At 41.3% G+C, this 24,991-nt stretch overlaps 1 protein-coding gene across 1 annotated transcript; it reads left to right on the top strand.

Annotated features, from left to right (window-relative positions):
• The first annotated feature begins 83 nt into the window (after positions 1-83).
• On the top strand, positions 84-24,727 carry LOC119430827 (kynurenine--oxoglutarate transaminase 3). The gene is made up of 14 exons (XM_037698309.1): positions 84-152; positions 2,561-2,651; positions 2,901-2,962; positions 11,052-11,196; positions 15,413-15,562; positions 16,084-16,170; positions 18,023-18,145; positions 18,314-18,434; positions 19,640-19,716; positions 19,807-19,896; positions 20,169-20,355; positions 21,626-21,699; positions 21,782-21,868; positions 24,444-24,727. The coding sequence occupies exons 2-14, from the start codon at positions 2,562-2,564 to the stop codon at positions 24,498-24,500; spliced, it is 1,350 nt and encodes a 449-aa protein (XP_037554237.1). The 5' UTR covers positions 84-152; position 2,561; the 3' UTR covers positions 24,501-24,727.
• Positions 24,728-24,991: the final 264 nt, after the last annotated feature.

Below are 24,991 nucleotides of genomic sequence, written 5' to 3'. Positions count from 1 at the left end.
AGTTCATCGTTGTATTTCGAAGAGCTGACACAGCGACTCCTGTCGGGAGCACGCGCTGACAGGCTGTGCGCGCTCCCGCGGCGGTGGGTCATTACTCTGTGGACTTCTGTTCCTCCTGAATTCACTGGAGCTCTGTTGAAACTGTGCTTACAGTAAGTTGTTGCTGCTCTGTGCGTGTTATGAGCGTTTTAAAGAAGGGCTGACAGCTGGCTCTTCCTTCACAGAGCTGGTGACGACCCGTCATTCAACGTTTGCTAGTGAGCTAAAGCTAGCTAGCTGTGAGGCTGCACATCAACACAGTTCATTAACAGCTTGTGAGAATCAGCGGCCTAATGAACACCAGCTCAGCGCGATTCGTTATGTGACACGTTGCCTATTATTATACATTTTAATATTTTTCACGAGTGCCCCTAAGTGTAATTTAAAACAAGTTATGATGATAAAACCCGCTGCTTGTTTATGAAGCGCAGCGGCGCCCCCTGCTGTTGGAGCCTCAGGTCTACATGTATGTTGTTTGCAGGTTAACACAAGGTCAACAATGACATGTTCAGCAGGAGAAGAACTGATTCGACTCACTAAGAAAAAACAAGAAATACTAAAGCATGCAATAAAACGACAAATAAAGTACCTAAAAGTGAAAAAGAAATATAACAATGTCCTAATAAATACTTTATATATTCTGTCTGGAACAGAAATGAGTCCTCGTGGCTCAGTGAGGTTAGCCTGTATAAATAAAGGTTGAATTGAAATATAGTAAAGGACAACATGGTAGAATATAACGGTGCAAGCAGGATGAATTAGTATAAATTTAGTATTTCAAGGTAGTAGCATAAGCTTGAATGTACATGATGTATATTGCACATAACTAACAAATACTACACAAGTTGTGTGGCAGGTTATTGCACAGGTAGTGAGTAACACTGAGATGAATTATGATGGAAAGGTAGTGACATAAAGGATACAGCCACGTAGTGCATCGCTGATAAACATATTGGGTGTCACAGATGTGGCTTGGTGCGATGTTGTCAGTTGTTCAGTGTTATTATCGAGTTCAGTAATCTGACAGCTTGTGGGTAATAACTGTCTTTGAGTCTTTTTGTACACAATGACAGACTTGTATCGTCTGCCTGAGGGTTGTAGACTGCAGAGTCTTTGTGCTGAGTGGGTGTGGTCCTTAATGATGCTGCGTGCTTTATGCAGACAGTAGCTGTGGTAGATGCTCTGGATGGTGTGGAGACTGCTACCAGTGATATCCTCTGCTGTTGACACCACTCTATGTGGAGCTTTCAGACTGGTGCAGTTCCCATACCACCCTGTGATGCAGCTTGTCAACAGGCAGTCAATGGTGCACCTATAGAAGTTGGTGAAGATCCTTGTGTTTGTACAAAACTTCTTTAGTCTTCTTAGGAAGTAGAGTTTTTGTCAGGCTTTCTTGACCACAGTGTCTGTATGTAATGTTCAGGACAAATCCTCAGTGATGTGAACGCTGAGGAACTTGAAGCTGCTGACCTGCTCCACCTAAGAATTGTTTATGTAGATGGTGGAGTGCTGGCCTACACACTGTCTCCTGAAGTCCACTATCATCTCCTTCATTTTGCTGCCATTCAGAGAGAGGTTATTTTTCTGACACCAGCTGGTCAGTGATTTCACCTCATCTCTGTAGGCATCTCGTCATCGTGGGTGATGAGGCCCAAGATGGTGGTGTCAAAAAACAGATCACATTTAAATGATCCATAATAAATTTGAGGGTAATTTGAAGGTATTAGATTACAAAATTATCTTTTTAGCTAGGCAAAAAGTATATACTCAATATTTGAAACAAAACAGCATAGTTTGAAGTAATAAGTACAATTTTAGTTCACGGTTTAATTTCCAAGTGCATTGTTAAAATACTGAAGGGAAACTTCTCTTTGTTTTCAGTATTTGTTGTAAAAATAAGGATGAGGATAAATATGCAGTTTGTCAACAACTGCTGTAAGAATTTACTCCAGATTTTCAATACTATCTACTTTTTGTTACATTGTCACGATTTAGTATTATAAAGTACCATCACTGTTAAATGTAAAAGTTCCACTTATTACTTATTGGGGGAGTGGTGGCGCAGAGGTTAGAGAGGTGGGCTTCTGATCCGAAGATCGCCGGTTCACGCCCCGGCCCCGACAACATCAAAATTGTGGGTGGGGTAGGTGAAACATCCACACTTGCCCCCACCCTCATTCGCCCCACTCTGGGCCCATGAGCAAGGCCCTTAACACCCACCATATGCTCCCTAAACAGGTCTCTCTTGAAAATGAGTTCTCGTGGCTAAATGAGACTAACCTGTATAAATAAAGGCTAAATGAAAATGAAAAAAAAAAAAAAATTACACAATACAGCTTAAAAGCAGTACTTTCAAAGCAGCTGTTATTTTTTTTTTAGATGATATGATACCTAGTATGCACATATCAAAGGATCAATATTTGAACTGGTTATGTCACCGAGCTATTAAGTGTGGACTGTAAAATGAGAGAGAAAGAACTAGTTGAAATGGTGTAAAATCCTCTTGGTGTTTTTTTTTCAGGATGAGCACTGCACGGCAGATCCAGAACTGCTCCAGATTTATACGTCATTCAGCTCAGTTAACCTGCAGAAGAAGGGTTTGTACTTCGCAGGTGAGTCCACTTCAGAAAGCTTTAAATTTAGTCAAAACGTACCGCATGTTTGGAACTGTTCAAGGTTTGACATAAGTTGTTGAAATGCTAAAAGGTGGGATTCTCGAAAAGTAAACTTGTAATTATCCCTTTATCCACATTTCCTTCTGCACATCTGCCCTTTGGTCTGTTGTTACCACGCTCTCTGTGCAGGTAGTGCCAAACATGAAGCTAGTTCGGTGCTGTGTCATACATTTGGTTGTCTTGCAGCACATAATGGCGTCGAGGCACACGCACGCTAAAAGAATTGAGGGGCTGGACAAGAACGTTTGGTAAGTGAATGTATTTGTTATTTTACACTTTAAATCTGTGCACCACTGTCACTTTCACAGTACATGGTTAAATTTCACCTCTTCTTCTTCTTTCGGCTTTTCCCTCTTCAGGGGTCGCCACAGTGAGTCATCCTCCTCCACCTCACTCTGTCCTCTGCATCCTCTGTCCTCACTCCAACTACCCCCATGTCCTCTCTAACTGCATCCATATATCTTCTCTCTGGCTTTCCTCTTTGTCTTTTCCTGGCAGCTGCATTTCTAACATCCTTCTACCAATATATACCCACGGTCCCTCCTCTTGACATGTCCAAACCATCTCAGTCTGGCCCCCCTAACTTTATCTCCCAGTTGTTCAACCTGGGCTGTACCTATGATGATCTCATTTCTAATCTTATCCAGCCTCATCACTCCTAAGGAGAACCTTAGCATCTTCATTTCTGCCACTTCCAGTTCTTTCTCCAATCTTTTTGTCAATGCCACTGTCTCTAGACCATACAACATAGATGGTCTCACCACTGTCTTGTAAACTTTTCCTTTGACCTTTGCTGACACCCTTTTGTCACAAATCACTCTGGAAACTTTTCTCCATCCACTCCATCCTGCCTGGACTCTCTTTTTCACCTCTTTACCACATTCCCCATTTTCCTGGACAGTGGACCCCAAGTACTTGAAGTCCTGCACCTTTGTGACCTCTGCTCCATGTAGCCTCACTGTTCCACCTCCTCCCTCTCATTCACACACATGTGCTTTGTCTTACTACGACTGACTTTCACTCCTCTTCTTTCAAGTGCATACCTCCACCTCTCCAAGTTCTCTTCCACCTGTTCCATGTTCTCACCACAGATCACAATGTCATCTGCAAACATCATCGTCCATGGGGATTCTTGCCTGACCTCATCTGTTAATCAGTCCATCACCAAAGTAAACAAGAAGAGGCTCAGAGCCGATCCTTGATGCAATCCCACCTCCACCTTGAAGCTATCTGTCACTCCTACAGCACATCTCACCGCTGTCCGGCTGTCCTCATACATGTCCTCTACCAGTCTAACATACTTTTCTGCCACTCCAGATTTCCTCATGCAATACCACACCTCCTCCCTCGGCTCTCTGTCATATGCTTTTTCTAAATCCATAAAGACACAATGGAGTTCTTTCTCACCCTCTCTGTACTTCTCCATCAGCATTCTCAAAGCAAATATGGCATCTGTGGTGCTCTTACTTGGCATGAAACCATACTGCTTCTCACAGATAGTCACCTCTTGTCGAAGTCTTGCTTCCACAACTCTCTTCCAGATCTTCAGTGTGTGACTCATCAACTTAATTCCCCTGTAGTTGCTACAACTCTGTACATCACCCTTGTTCTTAAACATGGGCACCAGCACACTTCTTCTCCATTCCTCAGGCATTTTCTCACCCTCATATATGCCATTGAATATTTGAGTCAAAAACCTCACTGCCATCTCACCAAGACATTTCCAAACCTCCACTGGTATGTCATCAGGTCCTACTGCCTTCCCCTTCTTCATTCTTTTCAGAGCTTTCCGGACTTCACCCTCACTAATCTTTCCCACTTCCTGGTCCACAGTTTTTATGACCTCTACTCTTCTTTCTCTTTCATTCTCTTCATTCATTAGCTCCTCAAAGTACTCCTTCCATCTTCCCGTCACACTCTCCTCACTTGTTAGAGCATTACATTTCCTATCTTTAATAAGCCTAACCTGCTGCACATTCTTTCCAGCCTGATCCCTCTGTCTTGCCAATCAGTACAAGGCCTTCTCGCCCTCTTTACTGTCCAGTCTCCCATACAACTCATCGTACGCCCTCTGCTTTGCCTTAGCTACCTCACACTTTGCTCTACATCCCATCTCCTTATATTCTTATCTCCTCTTTTCAGTCCTCTCACCGTCATATTTCTTCTTGGCTAATCTCTTTCTTTGAACAGCGTCCTGCACTTCACTATTCCACCACAATGTTTTCTTATCATTCTCTGTCCAGATGACACACCAAGTACCTTCCTACCTGTTTCTCTAATTACTGTTGCTGTAGTAGTCCAGTCATTTGGAAGCTCTTTCTTACCACCCAGAGCCTTTAACAGCTCCTCTCTGAATTTCTCACAACATTCTTCCTTCTTCAGTTTCCACCATTTGGTGTTCTTTTCTGATGTTACTCTTTTTCTCTTCTTCACAACAACAGTCATTCTACACACAACCATCCGATGCTGTCTGGCCACGCTCTCCCCTGCCACAACCGTACTGTCTCCAATCTCCTCCAGGTTTCCTCTTCTGCACAGAATGTAGTCTACCTGCGTACTCCTTCCTCCACTCTTATAGGTCACTCTATGTTCCTCTCTCTTTTGGAAATAGGTATCGACTACAGCCATTTCCATTATCTTGGCAAAGTCAACCACCATCTGTCCTTCCTGGTTTCTTTCCTTGACACCAAACCTACCCATCACTTCCTCATCCCATCTCTTTCTTTCACCAAAATGTCCATTCAGGTCTGCTCCGATCACCACTCTCTCCTCCCTGGGAATATTCTCTACACTTCATCCAGATCTTTCCAAAATGTATCTTTCTCCTCCTCATCACATCCAACCTGTGGAGCTTAACCACTGATGATGTTTAGCATCAGACCTTCTACTTCTACCTTCAGGCACATCACCCTATCTGACACTCTCTTCACCTCTACTACATTCTTTGCCAACTCCTCCTTAAGGACCACCCCTACTCCATTTCTCTTTCTATCCACACCATGGTAAAACAGTTTGAACCCTTCTCCAATGCTTCAAGCCTTGCTGCCCTTCCACTTGGTCTCTTGGACACATAAAACATCTACCTTCCTTCTCTGCATCATGTCAGCCAGCTCTCTACCTTTGCATGTCATTGTCCCCACATTTAGAGTTGCCACCCTCAGTCTTACATTCTTCACTTTCCTCTTCTCCCTCTGTCTCCTGACACGTTTCCCTCCTCTTGGTCTTCAACTAACAGTAGCACAATTTTCGCCGGCACCCTGTTTTTCAACAGCACCTGTGGCAGTCGTTGTTAACCCAGGCCTCGACCGATCTGGTATGGTTTCGCTTTGATGAACTCACATTATAGTTTTGGCAAAAGTGTTTTACATTGGATGCCATTCCTGACACAAACTTCACCATTTACCCAGGCTTGGGAATGGCACAAGACTGGCTTGTGCTCCCTAGTGGCTGGTTGGGTTAAGTTTCAGCTCAATATGTGTAAAAATAGCTGAGCTAAAGCCGTTGAAATGTAGCTTTGGTGGCCATCTTGTATTTTTATTTGAATTCAGTATTTATTGGGCATTGCACTCAGCTATCACCACACCAAATTTTAGCTTAATATCTAAAAATGGATGATTTATAATATTCTTCCTTTTTAGCTCACGTGGCTTTCTTGGATTTTTGATTTGCAATCAGAGTCTATTAGGGATTGTTCTCAGCTACCAATACACCCAATTTCAGTTAAATAGCTCTAAAAACCTCTTATTTGAAATTAGCTTTGGTGGCCATTTTGAATTTTTAGATTTGAATTCAGAATGTGTTGTGCATCACTATCAGGTACCACCACACCAGATTTCAGCTCAATATCTTTTAAAATAGCTGAGTTATCATATGTTTTCCCTTTTAGCTAAGGTCATCTTGTTTTTTTAATTTTCATGAAGAATGTATAACAACCCACTCTCAGCTACAACCATACCATATTTCAGCTCAATATCTCAAAGAACGACTGAGTTATAGTCGATTTTGTGTTTTCTGAGTTAGCTGTGGCAGCCATCTTAAACCAAAATGGCTCCAAAAGTCAGTGTTTTATTCAGAGACCTCTTCAATCGAAGTCGTGTGACCTCACTCTGGCAAGTTAGAGGCTGTGAAGAGTTCCGTCAGGGTTTTTCATTGAGAAAAATTGTGTCTTTGTTTGATAATTACATCACCAGGGTAACTCAAAACACCAATAAAAGCGATACCACACATCATGGGGCCGAGCTGGTCGTTTTGATATAACATTTATGGGGTAGCCATTGCGGTATGAGCCTCATTAAAGTTTAGGGAAGAGCAAGACCCTAAGGCTGCCTTTCTAGGCAGTTCCCAATAAATGTATTTATTCATGGACGGCAAGACCAGCCTCTTCTTACAGACTTTGTTTTGGATCATTTTGATCCACTGGATAGTGCTTTTCCATGACTTTTTTCAATCTAAATACTGGAAGAATTCTGCAGAATTTAGTTTTAAAAATAGATCTGTTTCTGGAAGCAGACGACAGTAGTCCCTCGATTATCACGGGGTTTATGTTCCAGACACCACCACTTCTTCTTCTGTCAGCTTTTCCCTCTTCAGGTGTCACCACAGTGAGTCATCCTCCTCCATCTCGCTCTGTCCTCTGGATCTTCTGTCCTCACTCCAACTACCTCCATGTCCTCTCTAACTGCATCCATTTATCTTCTCTTTGGCCTTCCTCTTAGTCTTTTTCCTGGCAGCTGCATTTCTAACATCCTTCTACCAATATGCCCACTGTCCCTCCTCTGGACATGTCCAAACCACTGTCCCTCCTCTGGACATGTCCAAACCACTGTCCCTCCTCTGGACATGTCCAAACCACTGTCCCTTCTCTGGACATGTCCAAACCATGTCTGTCTAGCCGCTCTAATTTTATCTCCCAGTTGTTCAACCTGTGCTGTACCTCTGATGATCTCCAGACACCACCACGATAGGTGAAAAACCACAAAGTAGGAACACTATATTTATTTTAGTATTTACTTATATATTTAAGGATTTATAAACCCTTCCCACACTCCCGCAATCTATGTAATTTAAACAACACACGTATATGTACTGTACAAAAAGTGCACAATGTTACTCAGGTGTTATGAGAGCCCAGGTTGCTCTGATAGTGGCCTTCAGCTCTTCTGAATTGTTGGGTCTGGCATATCTTCCTGCATCTTCCTCTTCACAATACTCCATAGATTTTCTATGGGGTTAAGGTCAGGCGAGTTTGCTGACCAATTGAGAACAGGGATACCATGGTCCTTAAACCAGGTACTGGTACAAACCGGATTCCAAAAAAGTTGGGACACTAAACAAATTGTGAATAAAAACTGAATACAATGATGTGGAGATGGCGAATGGCAATATTTTATTCGTATTATAACATAGATGACAGATCAAAAGTTTAATCTGAGTAAATGTAACATTTTAAAGGAAAAATATGTTGATTCAAAATTTCACAGTGTCAACAAATCCCAAAAAAGTTGGGACAGGTAGCAATAAGTGGCTGGAAAAAGGAAATTTAGCATATAACGAACAGCTGGAAGACCAATTAACACTAATTAGGTCAATTGACAATGTGATTGAGTATAAAAAAGAGCTTCTCAGAGTGTCAGTGTCTCTCAGAAGCCAAGATGGTAAGAGGATCACCAATTTCACCATTGTTGCGCAGAAAGATAGTGCAGCAATACCAGAATGGTGTTACCCAGCGTAAAATAGCAAAGACTTTTAAGTTATCATCATCAACTGTGCATAACATCATCAAAAGATTCAGAGAATCTGGAACAATCGCTGTGCGTAAGGGTCAAGGCCGTAAAACTCTACTGGATGCTCGTGATCTCCGGGCCCTTAAACGTCACTGCACCTCAAACAGGAATGCCACTGTCAAGGAAATAACAGAATGGGCTCATGAATACTTCCAGAAAGCATTGTCAGTGAACACAATCCACTGTGCCATCCGCCATTTCCAGCTGAAACTCTACAGTGCAAAGACAAAGCCATTTCTAAGCAAGCTCCACAAGCTCAGACGTTTGCACTGGGCCAGGGGTCATTTAAAATGAAGTGTGGCAAAATGGAAGACTGTTCTGTGGCCAGATGAGTCAAGATTTGAAGTTCTTTATGGAATACTGGGACGCCATGTCATCCGGACCAGAGAGGACAAGGATAACCCAAGTTGTTATCAACGCTCTGTTCAGAAGCCTGCATCACTGATGGTATGGGGTTGCATGAGCGCTTGTGGCACGGGCAGCTTGCATGTCTGGAAAGGCACCATTAATGCAGAGAACTATGTTCAGGTTCTAGAACAACATATGCTCCCATCTAGACGTTATCTCTTTCAGGGAAGACCCTGCATTTTTCAACATGATAATGCCAGACCACATTCTGCAGCAATCACAACATCATGGCTACGTAGGAGAAGGATCCGGGTACAGAAATGGCCAGCCTGCAGTCCAGATCTTTCACCTATAGAGAACATTTGGCGCATCATAAAGAGGAAGGTGCAACAAAGAAGGCCCAAGACGATTGAACAGTTAGAGGCCTGTATTAGACATGAATGGGAGAGCATTCCTATTTCTAAACTTGAGAAACTGGTCTCCTCTGTCCCCAGACGTCTGTTGAGTGTTGTAAGAAGAAGGGGGGATGCCACACAGTGGTAAAAATGGACTTGTCCCAACTTTTTGGGATTTGTTTACGCCATGAAATTTGGAAACAACAGATTTTTCCCTTAAAATGATACATTCTCTCAGTTTAAACTTTTGATCTGTGATTTGTGTTCTATTCTGAATAAAATATTAGATGCTGGCACCTCCACATCATTGCATTCAGTTTTTATTCACAATTTGTTTAGTGTCCCAACTTTTTTGGAATCCGGTTTGTAGTTTTGACACTGTGTGCAGGTGCCATGACCTGTTGGAAAATGAAATCTGCATCTCCATAAAGTTGGTCAGCAGCAGGAAGTATGAAGTGCTCTAAAACTTCCTCGCAGATGGCTGCATTGACCTTGGACCTCAGAAAACACAGTGGACCAACACCAGCAAATGACATGGCACCCCAAACCATCACTGACTGTGGAAACTTGGTACTGGACTTCAAGCAACATGGATTCTGTGCCTCTCCTCTCTTCCTCCAGACTCTGGGACCTTGATTTCCAAAGGAAATGCAAATTTTACTTTCATCAGAGAACATAACTTTAGACCACTCAGCAGCAGTTGTCCTTTTTGTCTTTAGCCCAGGCGAAACGCTTCTGACGCTGTCTCTTGTTCAAGAGTGGTTTGACACAAGGAATGCTACAGCTGAAACCCATGTCTTGCATACGTCTGAGCGTGGTGGTTCTTGAAGAACTGACTCCAGCTGCTGTCCAGTATTTGTGAATCTCCCCCACATTTTGGAATGGGTTTTTTTTCATAATCCTCTCCAGGGTGCAGTTATCACTATTGCTTGTACACTTTTTTTTCTACAACATCTTTTCTTTCCCTTCACCTCTCTATTAATGTGCTTGGACACAGAGCTCTGTGAACAGCCAGCCTCTTTAGCAATGACCTTTTGTGTCTTGACCTCCTTGTGCAAGGTGTCAGTGTTCGTCTTTTGGACAACTGTCAAGTCAGCAGTCTTCCTCATTATTGTGTAGCCTACAGAACTAAACCGAGAGACTGTTCAAAGGCTTTTGCAGGTGTTTCGATTTAATTAGCTGATTAGACTGTGGCACCAGGTGTCTTCAATATTGAACCTTTTCACAATATTCTAATTTTCTGAGATACTGAATTTGGGGTTTGCGTTAGTTGTCAGTTATAATCATCAACATTAAAAGAAATAAACATTTGAAATATATCAGTCTGTGTGTAATGAATGAATATAATATACAAGTTTCACTTCATGAATGGAATTGCTAAAATAAATCAACTTTTTCATGATTTTCTAATTTTATGACCAGCCCCTGTATGGACGCAGTTAGAGAGGACATGGAGGTAGACGATGCAGAGGACAGAGTGAGATGGAGGAGGATGACTTACTCTAGTGACTCCAGAAGAGGGAAAAAATGAAATAATAATAAGTGAGGAGTTGTGTCAAATCATTCTAAAAACAATAGATTTAACACAAATTATGAGAAAAGTCCACAGACAGTTACTAATTACTAGTATAAAAGTTTGAAATGTACTTATAAACATTACCATAGGAGGGTTTTCAACCTGAGTCCAGATCAGGGAAGTTTTTGAGTGTTAGTTGTGAACTATTTAAAAGTTTGTTTTTTTTCACTGTAGAACCAAAACATACGTATGCCAACCCCATAAAGTTGAGTAAAGCTTAATTTCTTTGCCGCAGGGTGGAGTTTACATCGGTGGCAGCCGACCCCTCCATCGTTAACCTCGGTCAAGGCTATCCAGACATCCCTCCACCTTCTTACGTCAAGGAGGCTCTAATGAAGGCTGTATCAGTGGATCGCATGAACCAGTACACCCGAGGCTTTGTAAGTTTCAACAACATTGGCAGTGACTCACTATTGTTTACAAGAAAACAAACAATCAACAAATGTCGTTGTTAAAAACGTCGAGAGCTCAAATTCACTGGAAGCATTTCATGTTGTGCTTTGCTCCCCTCTGGCTTGCTGTTGAGATGTAAAATTATGGTGTTTAGTCTGAATTTGACTGCTGTTTCATGTCGGACTCACCAGTTCTGACATTAAGTAAAACCTCCTGCATAGCTGCTTTTACTCAAGATTGATTATATAAAGCACACAACTTTATTTTTTATATTTTTATGTATAGAGTAACCTTATAACAATTGTTTAATTTATGAAAATTTACTTGCGATGCTGTAAAAATTAGATCCCGACCGATGTGAAAATTTTGGCTATCAATATTGGGAGGGGAGGCGCCCACCGATAACCGTTATAATGGCTGAAAATTTTTGAGCTTTGTCCACCCCCAGGAATCTAAGAAAACTGCCAATGGAGCAAGGTTTGTATATTTAGCTCAGCTGTTAGCACCCATGAATCTAAGCTAATCAGATCTACACTATGCTCTGGTTCTCGCTCAAGATGGACGCTTCTGCTCTCCCTCCCCCTGTTCTCCTCTTCTGCTTTTGTTCTCTGTGTTTGGAGCTCCTGGTATACATCTGCCGAACAAAAAATACTATTATGGATCTGGTGAGCTGGACTTTCAACGCAATTGAAAAAATATTTTCAACAAAACGACAGGGTCCTGGAGAACCCTCTTGTCCCGGGGTACATCAGAGATCCGTGGGGAGTTTGGCAGCTGAAGTGTCTCCCAGTTCTGTCTCAGGAGGATGCTGAAGACGTTTATATATTTGGCTTTATGATAGCAGGGTTTCTGCTCTTTGGCATCGGTGGGGCTCTGTTTTATCAACTTATGAAGAAGACATTGGCAGCAATTTCGGCCACGGCAAAGCTTCCGAGTCAGTGTGAAGGTTTGGTTCGTTCTATGAGTGCTCAAAATCAGCTGATTTACAAGCTAAACCATAAGATGGAGGCGATTTGTGAGAATCGCAAGCCACCTGCGGCTTCTAGGACTCACCAGCATGTTGGGATCGTCCTTGAGGAAGGCTCATAACACTGATCAGTGGAGTGGAATACCCATAAATCTGGCCATTTTGGACCAGGAACATTCCAGCTTGACTCAAGGCTGACAAGAAAAAAATACAGTATGCCTGAAGAAAAATCAACAATTCTGGTTTATCTGAATCTCACCCCCCCATTTGACCTCAGATACGAGACAACTATCAAATTTCTCCTGGGACATGGGTAACTAGGGACTAAGCTTTGTCTATCCCCCCCCCCCCCCCCCCACACACACACACACCGAGAACTTCTGTGCAGGCTTATCAGAACTGCCAGCTGAACAACAACTTCAGGACTGTGGTGTATCTGAAAGTGCTCCTGGACAAATCTCAACGTCTTGACGTTAAATGCATATGTAATCATGTTTATAAATGTGCTTGCTGGTAGAGCAAGCCCATCTTTTGGACGACTGTACAAACATAATTTCACTGTATCCCAGTACAACGATTTATCCATCCATCCATTATCTTTTACCCGCTTCTTCCATTTTGGGTCACGGGGGTTGCTGGTGCACTTGTCCAGTAATCACTGTATGAGGGGCGGGGTACACCCTGGACATGTCCCAAGTCCATCACAGGGCCTAGTACAATGATAATAAAGCTTATTCTGATTCTGACTATACTTTCCCACAGTAGGTTTACAAGTGGAGCACTAGTCATAAAAACAGTCTTCCTAAACTGCATTCACATTTTATATCCTCCACTATTCACCATAAAGTGTGTTGCAAAAATATAAATTAAACAAAGAAACACCCTTCCTGTTCATTGTTTAAAGAATCAGTCACGTATGGTGAAGGTCTAACTAGTACTGACTTCATTGGCGTTAATTTTTCTTTGTAGAGAAGTAAAGATTTCAGACAAGCAATGCATTTTATTGAGAACAACAAATATAAAGTTACTAACACTGGATGTACTCACAAACTGGAAGCTCAATCTGACAGGACTGGTTGTTCTAACTACTGATGTGCTAATGTCTTGAAGGCGGTGCAGCTGGACACTAACATTAGCTTGCTAACTTGAGAGGCACGTAGCTAATGACAAGCAGGTTGGAGGACTGAAGAGAATTTATTATTGTTGAATTTTGTTACATATCAGTTAAAATGAACTTACCATGCTCTGTTCAGCAAAATACACTACACAACATTGCTCCCTGCTTCATCTGTGATGAACAATAAAAGTGAAACTTAAAGTCATGACTTGAAAGTATTCTTCATACACCCTCTGCTGGATACATTGTACAATTACGACTGGTTACAGCATTTTAGGGGTGAAAATGAGAAGTGTATACAGATGCTGATCATAAAATTACAGGTCCTTCTCAAAAAATTAGCATATTGTGATAAAGGTCATTATTTTCCATAATGTAATAATAAAAATGAAACTTTCATATATTTCAGATTCATTGCACACCAACTGAAATATTTCAGGTCTTTAATTGTTTTAATACTGATGATTATGGCATACAGCTCATGAAAACCCAAAATGCCTGTCCCAAAAAATTAGCATATTTCATCCCACCAATGAAAGACAAGTGTTTTTAATACTAAAAACGGCAACCTTCAAATAATCATGTTCAGTTATGCACTCAATACTTGGTCGGGAATCCTTTTGCATGAATGACTGCTTCAATGCGGCGTGGCATGGAGGCAATCAGCCTGTGGCACTGCTGAGGTGTTATGGAGGCCCAGGATGCTTCAATAGCAGCCTTAAGCTCATCCAGAGTGTTGGGTCTTGCGTCTCTCAACTTTCTCTTCACAATATCCCACAGGTTCTCTATGGGGTTCAGGTCAGGAGAGTTGGCAGGCCAATTGAGCACAGTAATACCATGGTCAGTAAACCATTTACCAGTGGTTTTGGCACTGTGAGCAGGTGTCAGGTCGTGCTGAAAAATGAAATCTTCATCTCCATAAAGCTTTTCAGCAGATGGAAGCATGAAGTGCTCCAAAATCTCCTGATAGCTAGCTGCATTGACCCTGCGCTTGATAAAACACAGTGGACCAACACCAGCACATGACATGACACCCCAGTGACTGTGGAAACTTGACACTGGACCTCAAGCAATGTGAATTCTGTGTCTCCTCTCTTCCTCCAGACTCTGGGACCTTGATTTCCAAAGGAAATGCAAAATTTACTGTAATCATAGAACATAACTTTGGACCACTCAGCAGCAGTCCCAGGCGAGATGCTTCTGACACAGTCTCTTGTTCAAGATTGGCTTGACCTGGGGAATGCGGCAACTGTAGCCCATTTCCTGCACATGCCTGTGCACGGTGGCTCTGGATGTTTCTACTCCAGACTCAGTCCACTGCTTCCGCAGGTCCCCCAAGGTCTGGAATCGGCCCTTCTCCACAATCCTCCTCAGGGTCCGGTCACCTCTTCTCGTTGTGCAGCGTTTTCTGCCACACTTTTCCCTTCCCACAGACTTCCCACTGAGGTGCCTTGATACAGCACTCTGGGAACAGCCTATTCGTTCAGCAATTTCTTTCTGTGTCTTACCCTCTTGCTTGAGGGTGTCAATGATGGCCTTCTGGACAGCAGTCAGGTCGGCAGTCTTACCCATGATTGCGGTTTTGAGTAATGAACAAGGCTGTGAGTTTTTAAAAGCCTCAGGAATCTTTTGCAAGTGTTTAGAGTTACGTCGTTGGTTCAGATGGTTAGGTTAATAGCTTGTTTAGAGAACCTTTTCATGATATGCTAATTTTTTTGGGACAGGCATTTTGGGTTTTCATGAGCTGTATGCCATAATCAACAGTATTAAAACAATTAAAGACCTGAAATATTTCAGTTGGTGTGCAATGAATCTGAAATATATGAAAGTTTAATTTTTATCATTACATTATGGAAAATAATGACCTTTATCACAAGATTCTAATTTTTTGAGAAGGACCTGTAGAATATCATGAAAAGGTTGATTTATTTCAGTAATTCCATTAAAAAAGTTAAAATTCATTCGTTACACACAGATTGATATATTTCAAATGTTTATCTCCTTTAATGTTGATGATTATAACTGACAACTGATTACAGCCCAGTTATAATCATCCATGCCAAAAGTTTGCTGTTGTCAGAAGTTCACTAATGTGTGCACTGCTTTTCTGATTGAGCAGGGCCATCCATCTCTAGTGAAAGCCCTCTCTCAGGTATATGGGAAGGTCTATGAACGTCAGATTGACCCCTACAAGGAAATCCTGGTCACAGTGGGGGGTTATGGGTCGTTATTCAGCACCATGCAGGGCCTGATCGAAGAAGGAGATGAGGTGAGGACATTTCTGTCTTCTTGTCACTGTTTCTAAGCACCTGTTTGTCTTGATGTATGCACAATAATCCAAGTAGGTAAATCTAGTCTGGACTCATTCGTCTTTGTTTAAATGTTTTGTCTTTTATCCAAAATACTTCATGCAACATCAGTGTTTCCCCAAGATCACTTGCCTTAGGAGGGCACTTGTCTCATGGGGTGGGGGTTCTGTTGACAGGACATTGCGCTCTCCTTGGATAATAGTAGTGGAAACACTGAACATTATTCCTGTTGCATGTGAACAGCTAGTTTTGGCTGTCACCAACAAACTGGTTGATCCACTATGAGAAGGTACTATTTATAAGACTGGGTTTGTGGCAGCTCCTCAGACTGAAGAAGTCTTTTGGATAAAAGATGAAATGTTTCAACAAAGAGGGGTCCATCCAGAGGACTTGACTCAGCCTTGTTACACCCATGTTTATATTTGTAATCATAATGTGGTCTTCATAGTGCATGTAATGAGTAATGTTTTTTTTTCATCAGGTCATCATAATCGAACCTTTTTTTGACTGCTATGTACCTATGGTTCGAATGGCGGGGGCCAAGCCAGTGTTGATCCCATTACGACTTGTAAGTTTTTGGAGTTTGCACCACATTTTCTGCAGACAGATACACTGAGGAGAGGCTTCTATTTATTCACTCTGCCAGAAAGCCCCACTAGGGAGCACAAGCCAATTTACCTCTTGTGCCAGTTCCAAGCCTGGGTAAATGGTGATGGTTGTGTCAGTAATGGCATCTGACATAAAACACTTTTGCCAAAACTAATATGTGAGTTCATCAAAGCAATACCATATCAGATCGGTCAAGGCCCGGGTTATCAACGACTGCCACCGGTGTTGTTGACAAACAGGGTGCTGGCAGAAATTGTGCAATTGCTCCGTGCTGGTATTTAAACACATATTTACCATACACATATTAAAAATAAGTTTTATTCAAATATGTACCAGTGTTGACTAACTGTGACAATTTAATCAGACTTGAAATCTCCTGGGCTGAGCTCCCATGACGGAAGGGGAGGGGGAAGCCCCCCCACCCCCATTCTTTGTCTCCACTCCGTGTTAGAATGAGTTTAAATGAGATACTGGTATTTAAACACATATTTACCATACACAGAAAGATGTCACACAGAAAGAATTTTAAAACTTTTATTAAAATACAGTATGTACCAGACTTGATTGCTTTATACAATTTCTTCTCAGCGGAGCCCATGTCGTGACCCAGGGGAGTATGGACAGCCTTTAACACGGCTACAGATTTTTTTTAAAGTACCGGTAGTTGACCAAAAGTCACTCTTCGCTATGTTCTTTGTGTTCTGAGACTAAAGTTCTCTCTTTGAGGCTCAGAAAAACATGATCACACACCGCCTCCGTGTCGCTTTCGTCACTTTCCCTCGTGCTGTCTGCATCATTTCCCAGAAGACTTCGGGTCACATGATTACAGAGTGGGTGGAGTGATGGTAGGGAATTTGAAACCCTGAGCAAGAAGCTTTGTACATGTAATTACCTGAGGGCATTCACTCTGTGTATCAGGGCAGTTCCATGAGCATCAGCCCAGCTCTGTCAAAGGAAAATGTTAGTCAGCAGCAGGATGCTGCTAAGAGACGGCAGGAAGTCTTTCAAAATAAAATATAAATTATGAAAATTATTAAATGAAATGCATAAATTAGCCACTGCTGCATATCAAATTTTGGGTACAAAGTGTGAGAAAAAAGTATCAGCTTATACACCGGCAATTACGGTAGTTCTGGCACAGTGATCAACAGGTTCTTGGTCACCTCTCTTCCTAAGGCCATTTCCCCCGACTGCTCAGTGTCACCAGGTTTCTATTTGACAAATATGGAGCCTATTGTGCTCTTGAGAACTTTCAGCACAGCAGGAGCATTTTTGTAACTCTCCACAGCCCCGTGCCTAGCAACAATCCTGGCTGAGCTGTGCAAGCATCTCCTTTGACCTCATGTCTTAATTTTTGTGTTGATATTTCATTATTCATTTATTCAGTTGGTCATTTTGAAGGCTTTCTGAAAAAAGGTGTGTGCCTTTCTGAATCATGTCTAGTCAGTTTAATTTAGCAGAGGTGGACTCAAAGAATGTATAGAAACATCTAAGCATAAATAAAAAGAGATGGGATTTTAAATATATATATATATATATATATATATATTTTTTTTTTTTTTTCTGTTAGTTATTTTAATTAAAAAATGTAATAATCCTGCCTTTCCATTATGCAAAAGTTGACTAGGACTAACAACACTGAATTAGAATAGAAATACATAAACAATTACCGGTAGTACCTTCTCAGCTTCTTTTGAAGGCAAATTCAGAGTTTTTTTTCAGTTTGCGATAATTAATACCTGTATCAATAGGATAAGTGGATAAGTGAATGCTTAGAGCTGCAATGCAAAATGACTTCTCTGACATTGCAGAAGTCTGGAAAGAAGACAATCACAAGTGCTGACTGGTATCTTGACCCAGAAGAACTTTCTGAAAAATTCAACTCCAAGACCAAGGCCATCATCATCAACACCCCCAACAATCCAGTTGGGAAAGTGAGTACACACCTGAGTCATCAGTTACTTTAGTCTGGTCCTCCCTTACAGAGGAGACTCATCAGCGCCACATTCAGCTGGCTGGGTGAGAAAGGGCCACTGCTTTTATACAAACCTGCTAAGTTGTTGTGACAGACAGATGGGCTCCTTCTGCGGTTCTTCCTGCAGGTTTTCACCAGAGATGAGCTGCAGATGATCGCAGAACTGTGCATCAAACATGACACGCTGTGCTTCAGTGACGAGGTTTATGAGTGGCTTGTCTACAAGGGACAAGAGCATGTCAAAATGGGTGGGTATCCTGTTTGAGCTTTTGTCATGTTGCATACGTTTAGTAATAGTGGAAATGCTGATTCAGCATTCACACTGTTGTTTTTCCTCTGTAGTTTCTTCCATTTGTTTTTTTGCAAAATATTTCTGCATACTATTTTATCCATTTATAAATCTAAAAGTTCAGCTTGTTTGGTAATAATGTGCTCTGATTTTGAGTTTTGGTAACTTTTATGCTTAAAAATTGAAAATAAAATGTCTCATAGAAATACATTAAGATCTCTTATGTTCCTTCAAAAACAATATTTAAAAAAAAAAATACTTCAGCAAACTTGCTATAAGGTTGAGTCAGGTCCTCTGGGCAGATTCTTCTTGTTGAAACGTCTCATCTTTTATCCAAAAACGTCTTCGGTCTGAGGAGCTGCAACAAACTCAGTTTTATAAATAACACCTTCTCATAGAGGATCTTCCATCTTTGTGAAGAGAACTTGTCCATTGTTAAACAGGGGTGGGGGTCTCTGTGTTCAACTGTCCCCCTCTTACAATGCTGCTGTTTGCAAGTATCACTCAGCCCTCTGTGAATAGCAAGCGGCCATCAGGGCACTAACGATCTATTAACTGACAGCTAGTTCTGGATTTCACCAGCAAACTGCTTGATCCACTATGAGAAGGTGCTTCTTATACGACTGTCTGCTTGAACCTCCTCAGACTGAAGAAGTCTTCTGGATAAAAGATTAAATATTTCAACAAGAAGAATCCGTCCAGAGGACCTGACTCAACCTTGTTAGATTCATCTACGTGGATTATTGATCATGCATCAGGACAAACTTACTTTATTTTTTCTTCTGATGCTACTAGTTTTTAGCTAGATTTTCACTATTTTTAGCATTCAGCTACCCGTTGCTCCCATTTGCTTATAGGTACTGTTTAGATAATTTTAGCTTTTAGCAAACCTTTTACTATTTTCAGTTTTAAACCACCGTAGCTACTTTTAGCTACCAGTTGCTATTAGCTCATAGGTACTGTTTGGCTATTTTTAGCTTTTAGCTACCATTTTGCTCCTTTTAGCTTTAACCTTTTTTGGCTTCTGTTTGCTGTAATTCTATGATTTAGCTGAGAACAGTTTCAGCTTCTTGAGCACATTTCAGCAAAGTCAGCAGAGCAGTGACGCTTCAGTTTCACAAAAAGTTTCTCGTTGTAATCTGATGGAGTTTTGTCGCTCTGCAGCCACTCTGCCTGAAATGTGGGACAGAACAATAACAATAGGCAGCACAGGAAAAACCTTTAGTGTTACTGGATGGAAGGTAAGAAGATTAAAATATATACTGTAGTCCACTTTTTATTGTTTTTGTTTTGTTTTTTTTATATATCTGGAGCTGATTTGTCTCTTCTAGCTCGGCTGGTCTATAGGGCCCGAACATTTGATCAAACATCTTCAGACTGTCATGCAGAATACTCTGTACACCTGTCCAACACCTTTACAGGTACGTTACACACAATTCTTTCAAGAGGAAATTAATTATTAAGAAAAACTTGCTTTGAATATTGCCTGCTGCCTGTTAAAGGTGACAAAAAAAATTTAGGGTGTGTTAGTTTGTGCTTAATTTGTCTCTTGCATCAGTAAAATAGTATGAACTTTTTGATGGTACCTAAGAGGGTCAGAGTCTGAAACTCTGGCATTAAATGCAGCGGGAGATGTCCATTCCTTTATAAAAAAAATGCTACGCTTTTGATTTTCTGCTGTTTGTATGTTCAGGAGGCGGTGGCACAAGGTTTACTGCTGAACTCTGAGTTGATGGGCCAGCCTGAGTGCTACTTCACCTCACTGGCTGAAGAACTTGAAGGAAAGCGAGACCGCCTGGCCTCCATCCTGCAGGAGGTCGGCATGACTCCCATCATTCCAGAGGGGGGTTACTTCATGCTCGTCGATGTTTCATCTCTCAGTGAGTTGCTGTGGTGCACACCGCCCTGGTGTTGATGTCACCGCAAATTAGTCATGCTACTCATCTGGCTGCCTTTTATGTAGATCAGCAGAACTCGGCCAAGTTTTGAAGCACTTCAATACCACATGACTGAGAGTCATAGGCGCCACAACAATTAAGCACTTTGATAACAGTCTATCTGTTTTAAATTGTGCTCTATAAATAAATATAAAATATATGTGATGGGGACGTGTCCCTCTCACATTTTAAAAATATTTGCTTGGACCCCCCCCACATTTACCATGAAATATTAGCTCACCCAGCACTGTTTCTATTTCTTCATGAACAAATCCATTCCACTTGATTAATAGAATACTCAAACCAATAAAAGTACACTCCGGGTTTTCCTTGTTACCTACAACAACTCACCACACCCCATGCAGAGTTTCCCCGAGGTCACTTGATGAGGCAGGGGGAGGAGGGGGAGACACCTCTGTGTTGTGCGCTAGCTTAGTGCCATGTTAGTGCCTGCAGTTGTTGACCAGGGTGGAGGGGGTTAGGATGCGTGAGAGAAGCAGAGCGCTACATCTATAGCATCTTGGCTAGCACGTCTGTATTGCATGCCACTAGCTTAGCGCTACGTTAGCCGGTAGTTGTCTACGGGATTGGGGGGGGGGGGGGCGCATTGTGCCATGCTCTCTAAAATAGTTATTGAATCAAGTGCTTACTTCTGTAGGTAAACGTAGATGTTTAACAACTCGTTAAAATACACCAGAATATGGGAAATTTCATCTACTTTATTCAGAATTTTCTGGGGGAGGACCCCCCCCCCATTACAAATGCTTCTGACACCAGTGGTGAGAGTATACAACAGAAGCTATCAGTGCTCATAACAATGATCACCTGAATGGAGTCTTTATTGATTATTGTTATAATTACCTGCTACCATGACAGGCACATGATCATATATCATATATTTTCCTGTGTGTATGTGTGTGTTTGTATGTCTGTCTGTTAGCAAAAAATCTCACCACTCAACACATTTTAATCAAACTATTAAAAAACATGACCCATAACATTTTGGGATTTTCAACAAAAATGGGTGTTGCTGCCTATTTTCAGTGACGTTTATCTCAGGATCTACGTGGTCACTTTTCACAAACTTGGTGTCATTAGAAAGAATGTTGGTGGCAGCATGTGCTTCATGGTGTTCTTCCCTTCTGGTTCCAGTTTGCTGTGATGCTTCCCTCTCTATGAAATCAGCTAATGAGTGTCCATGTTTCCACTGTAGATCAGGACCTGTCACATATGGTTGATGATGAGGTCTATGACTACAAGTTTGTAAAGTGGATGATAAAAGAAAAGGTATCTTTATTTCTTCATCCTAACTCTCAAACTGCAGTGTTTTTGTTGTAAATCAAAGTTTCAGTTATCACTTTTCTCCCAGAAATTAGCTGCTATTCCCGTCACAGCATTCGTCGGAGAGGAATCGAAGAAGCAGTTTGAGAAATACATCCGTCTGTGCTTCATAAAGGTAGATGAAAACAGCATTAGTGTATGAGGGCTATGGTACAAAAACATAGTACTTAAAGCATCTAATAATAATAAGTGCTGTGTGTTGTCATCATTGTATGTTCCCATACAATGACGACATTGGTTCTCTGCATTTAACCCCTCACACCTGGGACACACCCAGGTGGAGCAGTGGGCAGCTGTGTAAGCACCCGGGAAGCAATTGGGGATTAGGTGTCTTGCTCAGAGACACCATGACATGTGGGAATGGCTGGGGATCAAACCCGGGACTTTCGGGTCCTGAGTCGGCTGCCCTGCCTCTACACCATCTGGCTCAAGTCAGAGAAAGGTCTCTGAAATTCTGACATAAATGTTATATAAAACTCCCAACATTTTCTTATGTTACAAGGCCACAAATTTGGCAATGACCTGCCACCCCACCCACCACCACCACCACCAAAAGAAGAAAAAAGCTTCTAGGGTAAAAGTCTTAAATGTACTATATCAAACTAAGATGTTTATTAATGGTAGTGCAGAGATTATAGAAGGTGGGCCTGTGATCGAGAGGTCGTTGGTTCAGCTCCCTGAACCGACAACATCAAAATGTGGGTGGGAAAGGTGAATTCAATTCAATTCAAAAATACTTTATTAATCCCAAAGGGAAATTATTAGTTGTTGTAACTCGTTATCCTCGTTTCATTAAGAGATGTTATAGATACTGATGGCTGTAGACAGGAAGGATCTCTTGTAAAGGTCCATCCCACAGTGGATCCTAAGAAACTGGCTGCAGATGCCGTCTGATCCGTCCACCCAGACTCGGCTGGCCTCTCGGTTCCCCTGGGCTGTAGGACCGCCCGAATGCCGGGCAGAACTCCTCCCAGAGCGATGGCCACTCCTCCCAGCAGTCTGCCGAGCTCCTCGTCGCTGCAGACAGCCAACTGTAGGTGCCGAGGGACGATCCTGTCCTTCCGCTGTCATGAGCCGTGTTTCCTGCTAGTTCCAGGATCTCAGTGGTCAGGTACTCGAGCACAGCTGGCAGGTTGATGAGAATGCGTCCACAGAACATCCTTTTCAACTCATTTGAGATTTGGGGCTGTAGCTGAGATATTATTTGAGCTTTTGAGATGTTAATCAGCTGCTGTTGGTTGTAGAAAATTGCCTTGTTGCCATGGTTAAGCATCATAACAAATGTCCAAAACTATAAAAGTTTCAGTAAAAATCCTTCCAGCTGCACAGCATCTGATACCAGAGGAAACAATCATCCAAAAAATGTGATTTACATCCAGAAAAAGAGGAACTAAAGTTTCCAAAAGCAAAATCTCAGAATGAAAGTAACAGAGCTGCTCCAACATGCAGCCACCTTGATCGGTGCAATTCTAGAACAAATTCAATTTTAGAAACACCCACACCTGCCTCCATCCTCATTTGCCCCACTTTGGGCTCTTGAGCAAGGCCCTAAACCCCCACCATTTGCTTCCCTGGACACCGTAGATGTCAGCTCTCTGCTCCACCCAGAGGGCTGTGGTAGCTCAGTGGTCTGTGGTTGTGTCAGGAAGGACATCCGGTGTAAAAACAATTGCCAAGTCCATGTGAGTTAGTTCACTGTGGTGACCCTTGAAGAAGGGAGCAGCTGGAAGAATTAAAAAAAATAAAAATACAACTACCATATTTGAGACAATATACTAATTGAGATTAAATTACAATTTAGTAAGAAAAAGGCCAAAGTTTTGTTTAATTAATCTGATTTTTACCCTGGATTCCTGTAAGTTTACCACCTATACCTTAAAGATTATTCAGATGTTCATTTGGTAAATTATACAACTTTAATATTCTTTTTTATGTTTGTTTTTTTTTTCTTCATAAAATAATCTCAGTAACCAATTTTTATTCTGGTACAATGCTCTTCAAGATTCATTGAGAGGCCAAATGATTTTTTATTTTTTTTTCAGGGTGTGGGGGGGTTGATGTTTAGGAAAGAATCCTTTACACACCCAATAATATGGCATAAACATTACGTCTGTACAATATTTAAACAACTTGTGCAATGTGATAACGTTTAATATTGTGAAGAAAATATCTGTTACAATAAAGCCACATTTTGCTCACTTTCCATTATAACCGTCATCTAAACGAGCTGTGCATCACAGCTGTCAGAGGAACGACCAAATCAGTAGCAGCAGAACACTTAAAATGTAACTATCATTTATTGCAGGCAAAATTTTAATACACATATTGTGATGCCGATCATTTTTCAGTATTTCTGCTCTAATAATCATACAAATAAAAACTGAACAAACATCTTAATTTACAAAAAAATTAAATGATCTGATTTCAAAAAGTGGCTCAAAACTGAATAAAAGTCTGAATGTGTTTAGTCTGGAATAGTATGGTAAATAAAATGGAGAGTGTGTAGGATTCTTGTTAGTTGCTGCCATTAACATCCTGTTATGTCTGTTAAACTTGAAACTTGGAAGCAACTTATAAAGAAAGGATATTTGAAGACTTCTGCACAGTACTGTACTTTACACAAGTTTGGAATCATCTTATTTGTAGTTGATGTTCTTGTTTTGAGACTCCCATGCTCTTTGTTTTTACAGAAAGACAGCACTCTGGAAGCAGCTGGAAACATCTTGAAAAACTGGAGGAAAGTTTAGTTAAACTCTTTCTTCAGGATGAACGAGTAGAGATGAACTGAAGAATAATTCACAGGTTTTATCTGTATCCTGTGATAGGAGCGAGGATCCCACAGTATGTTGTGACTTACAAAACAAAGAAAACTTTCAGAACATCTTTGGTCAAATTCTTTATGATAGAAGATGTTTTTTTTTGTTTTTTTTTTAAGTTTTATGCCTTTTGTGGACAACACAACAAACAATAAATCATGCACAAATTTTCACCACATGTGTTTTTTTTTTATTCATTTATTTTTTAACACTGAATGAATATTGACTGGTACTTTTAACTGAGGAGATAAAGAAGGCTAACTTGTTTTTAATAGTATTGGCATTTCCTGGTCTTACCAAGCTTAACATTAACACTTGTTTGTTTGGGTTTTTTTCAAATGTGGTCATTGTAATTTTTGCAAACCATTCCATATAAAGATCCAGAGATGATTGTATTTGACATTTTGACCAGGCAGCACGGT

This window comes from Nematolebias whitei, chromosome 3 (assembly GCF_014905685.2).
Source record: "Nematolebias whitei isolate Nwh7 chromosome 3, NemWhi1, whole genome shotgun sequence".
Classification (NCBI taxonomy): Eukaryota; Metazoa; Chordata; class Actinopteri; order Cyprinodontiformes; family Rivulidae; genus Nematolebias; species Nematolebias whitei.
This window is presented reverse-complemented; position numbering and strand designations above follow the sequence as displayed.

Bases quoted from the DNA above. Each gene is read 5' to 3' on its own strand.
- LOC119430827 (XM_037698309.1), top strand. From the start codon at position 2,562: ATGAGCACTGCACGGCAGATCCAGAACTGCTCCAGATTTATACGTCAT. The intron at 2,963-11,051 runs GTAAGTGAATGT...TCTTTGCCGCAG, and splicing joins GGGCTGGACAAGAACGTTTG to GGTGGAGTTTACATCGGTGG. The intron at 19,897-20,168 runs GTACGTTACACA...TTGTATGTTCAG, and splicing joins CCTGTCCAACACCTTTACAG to GAGGCGGTGGCACAAGGTTT.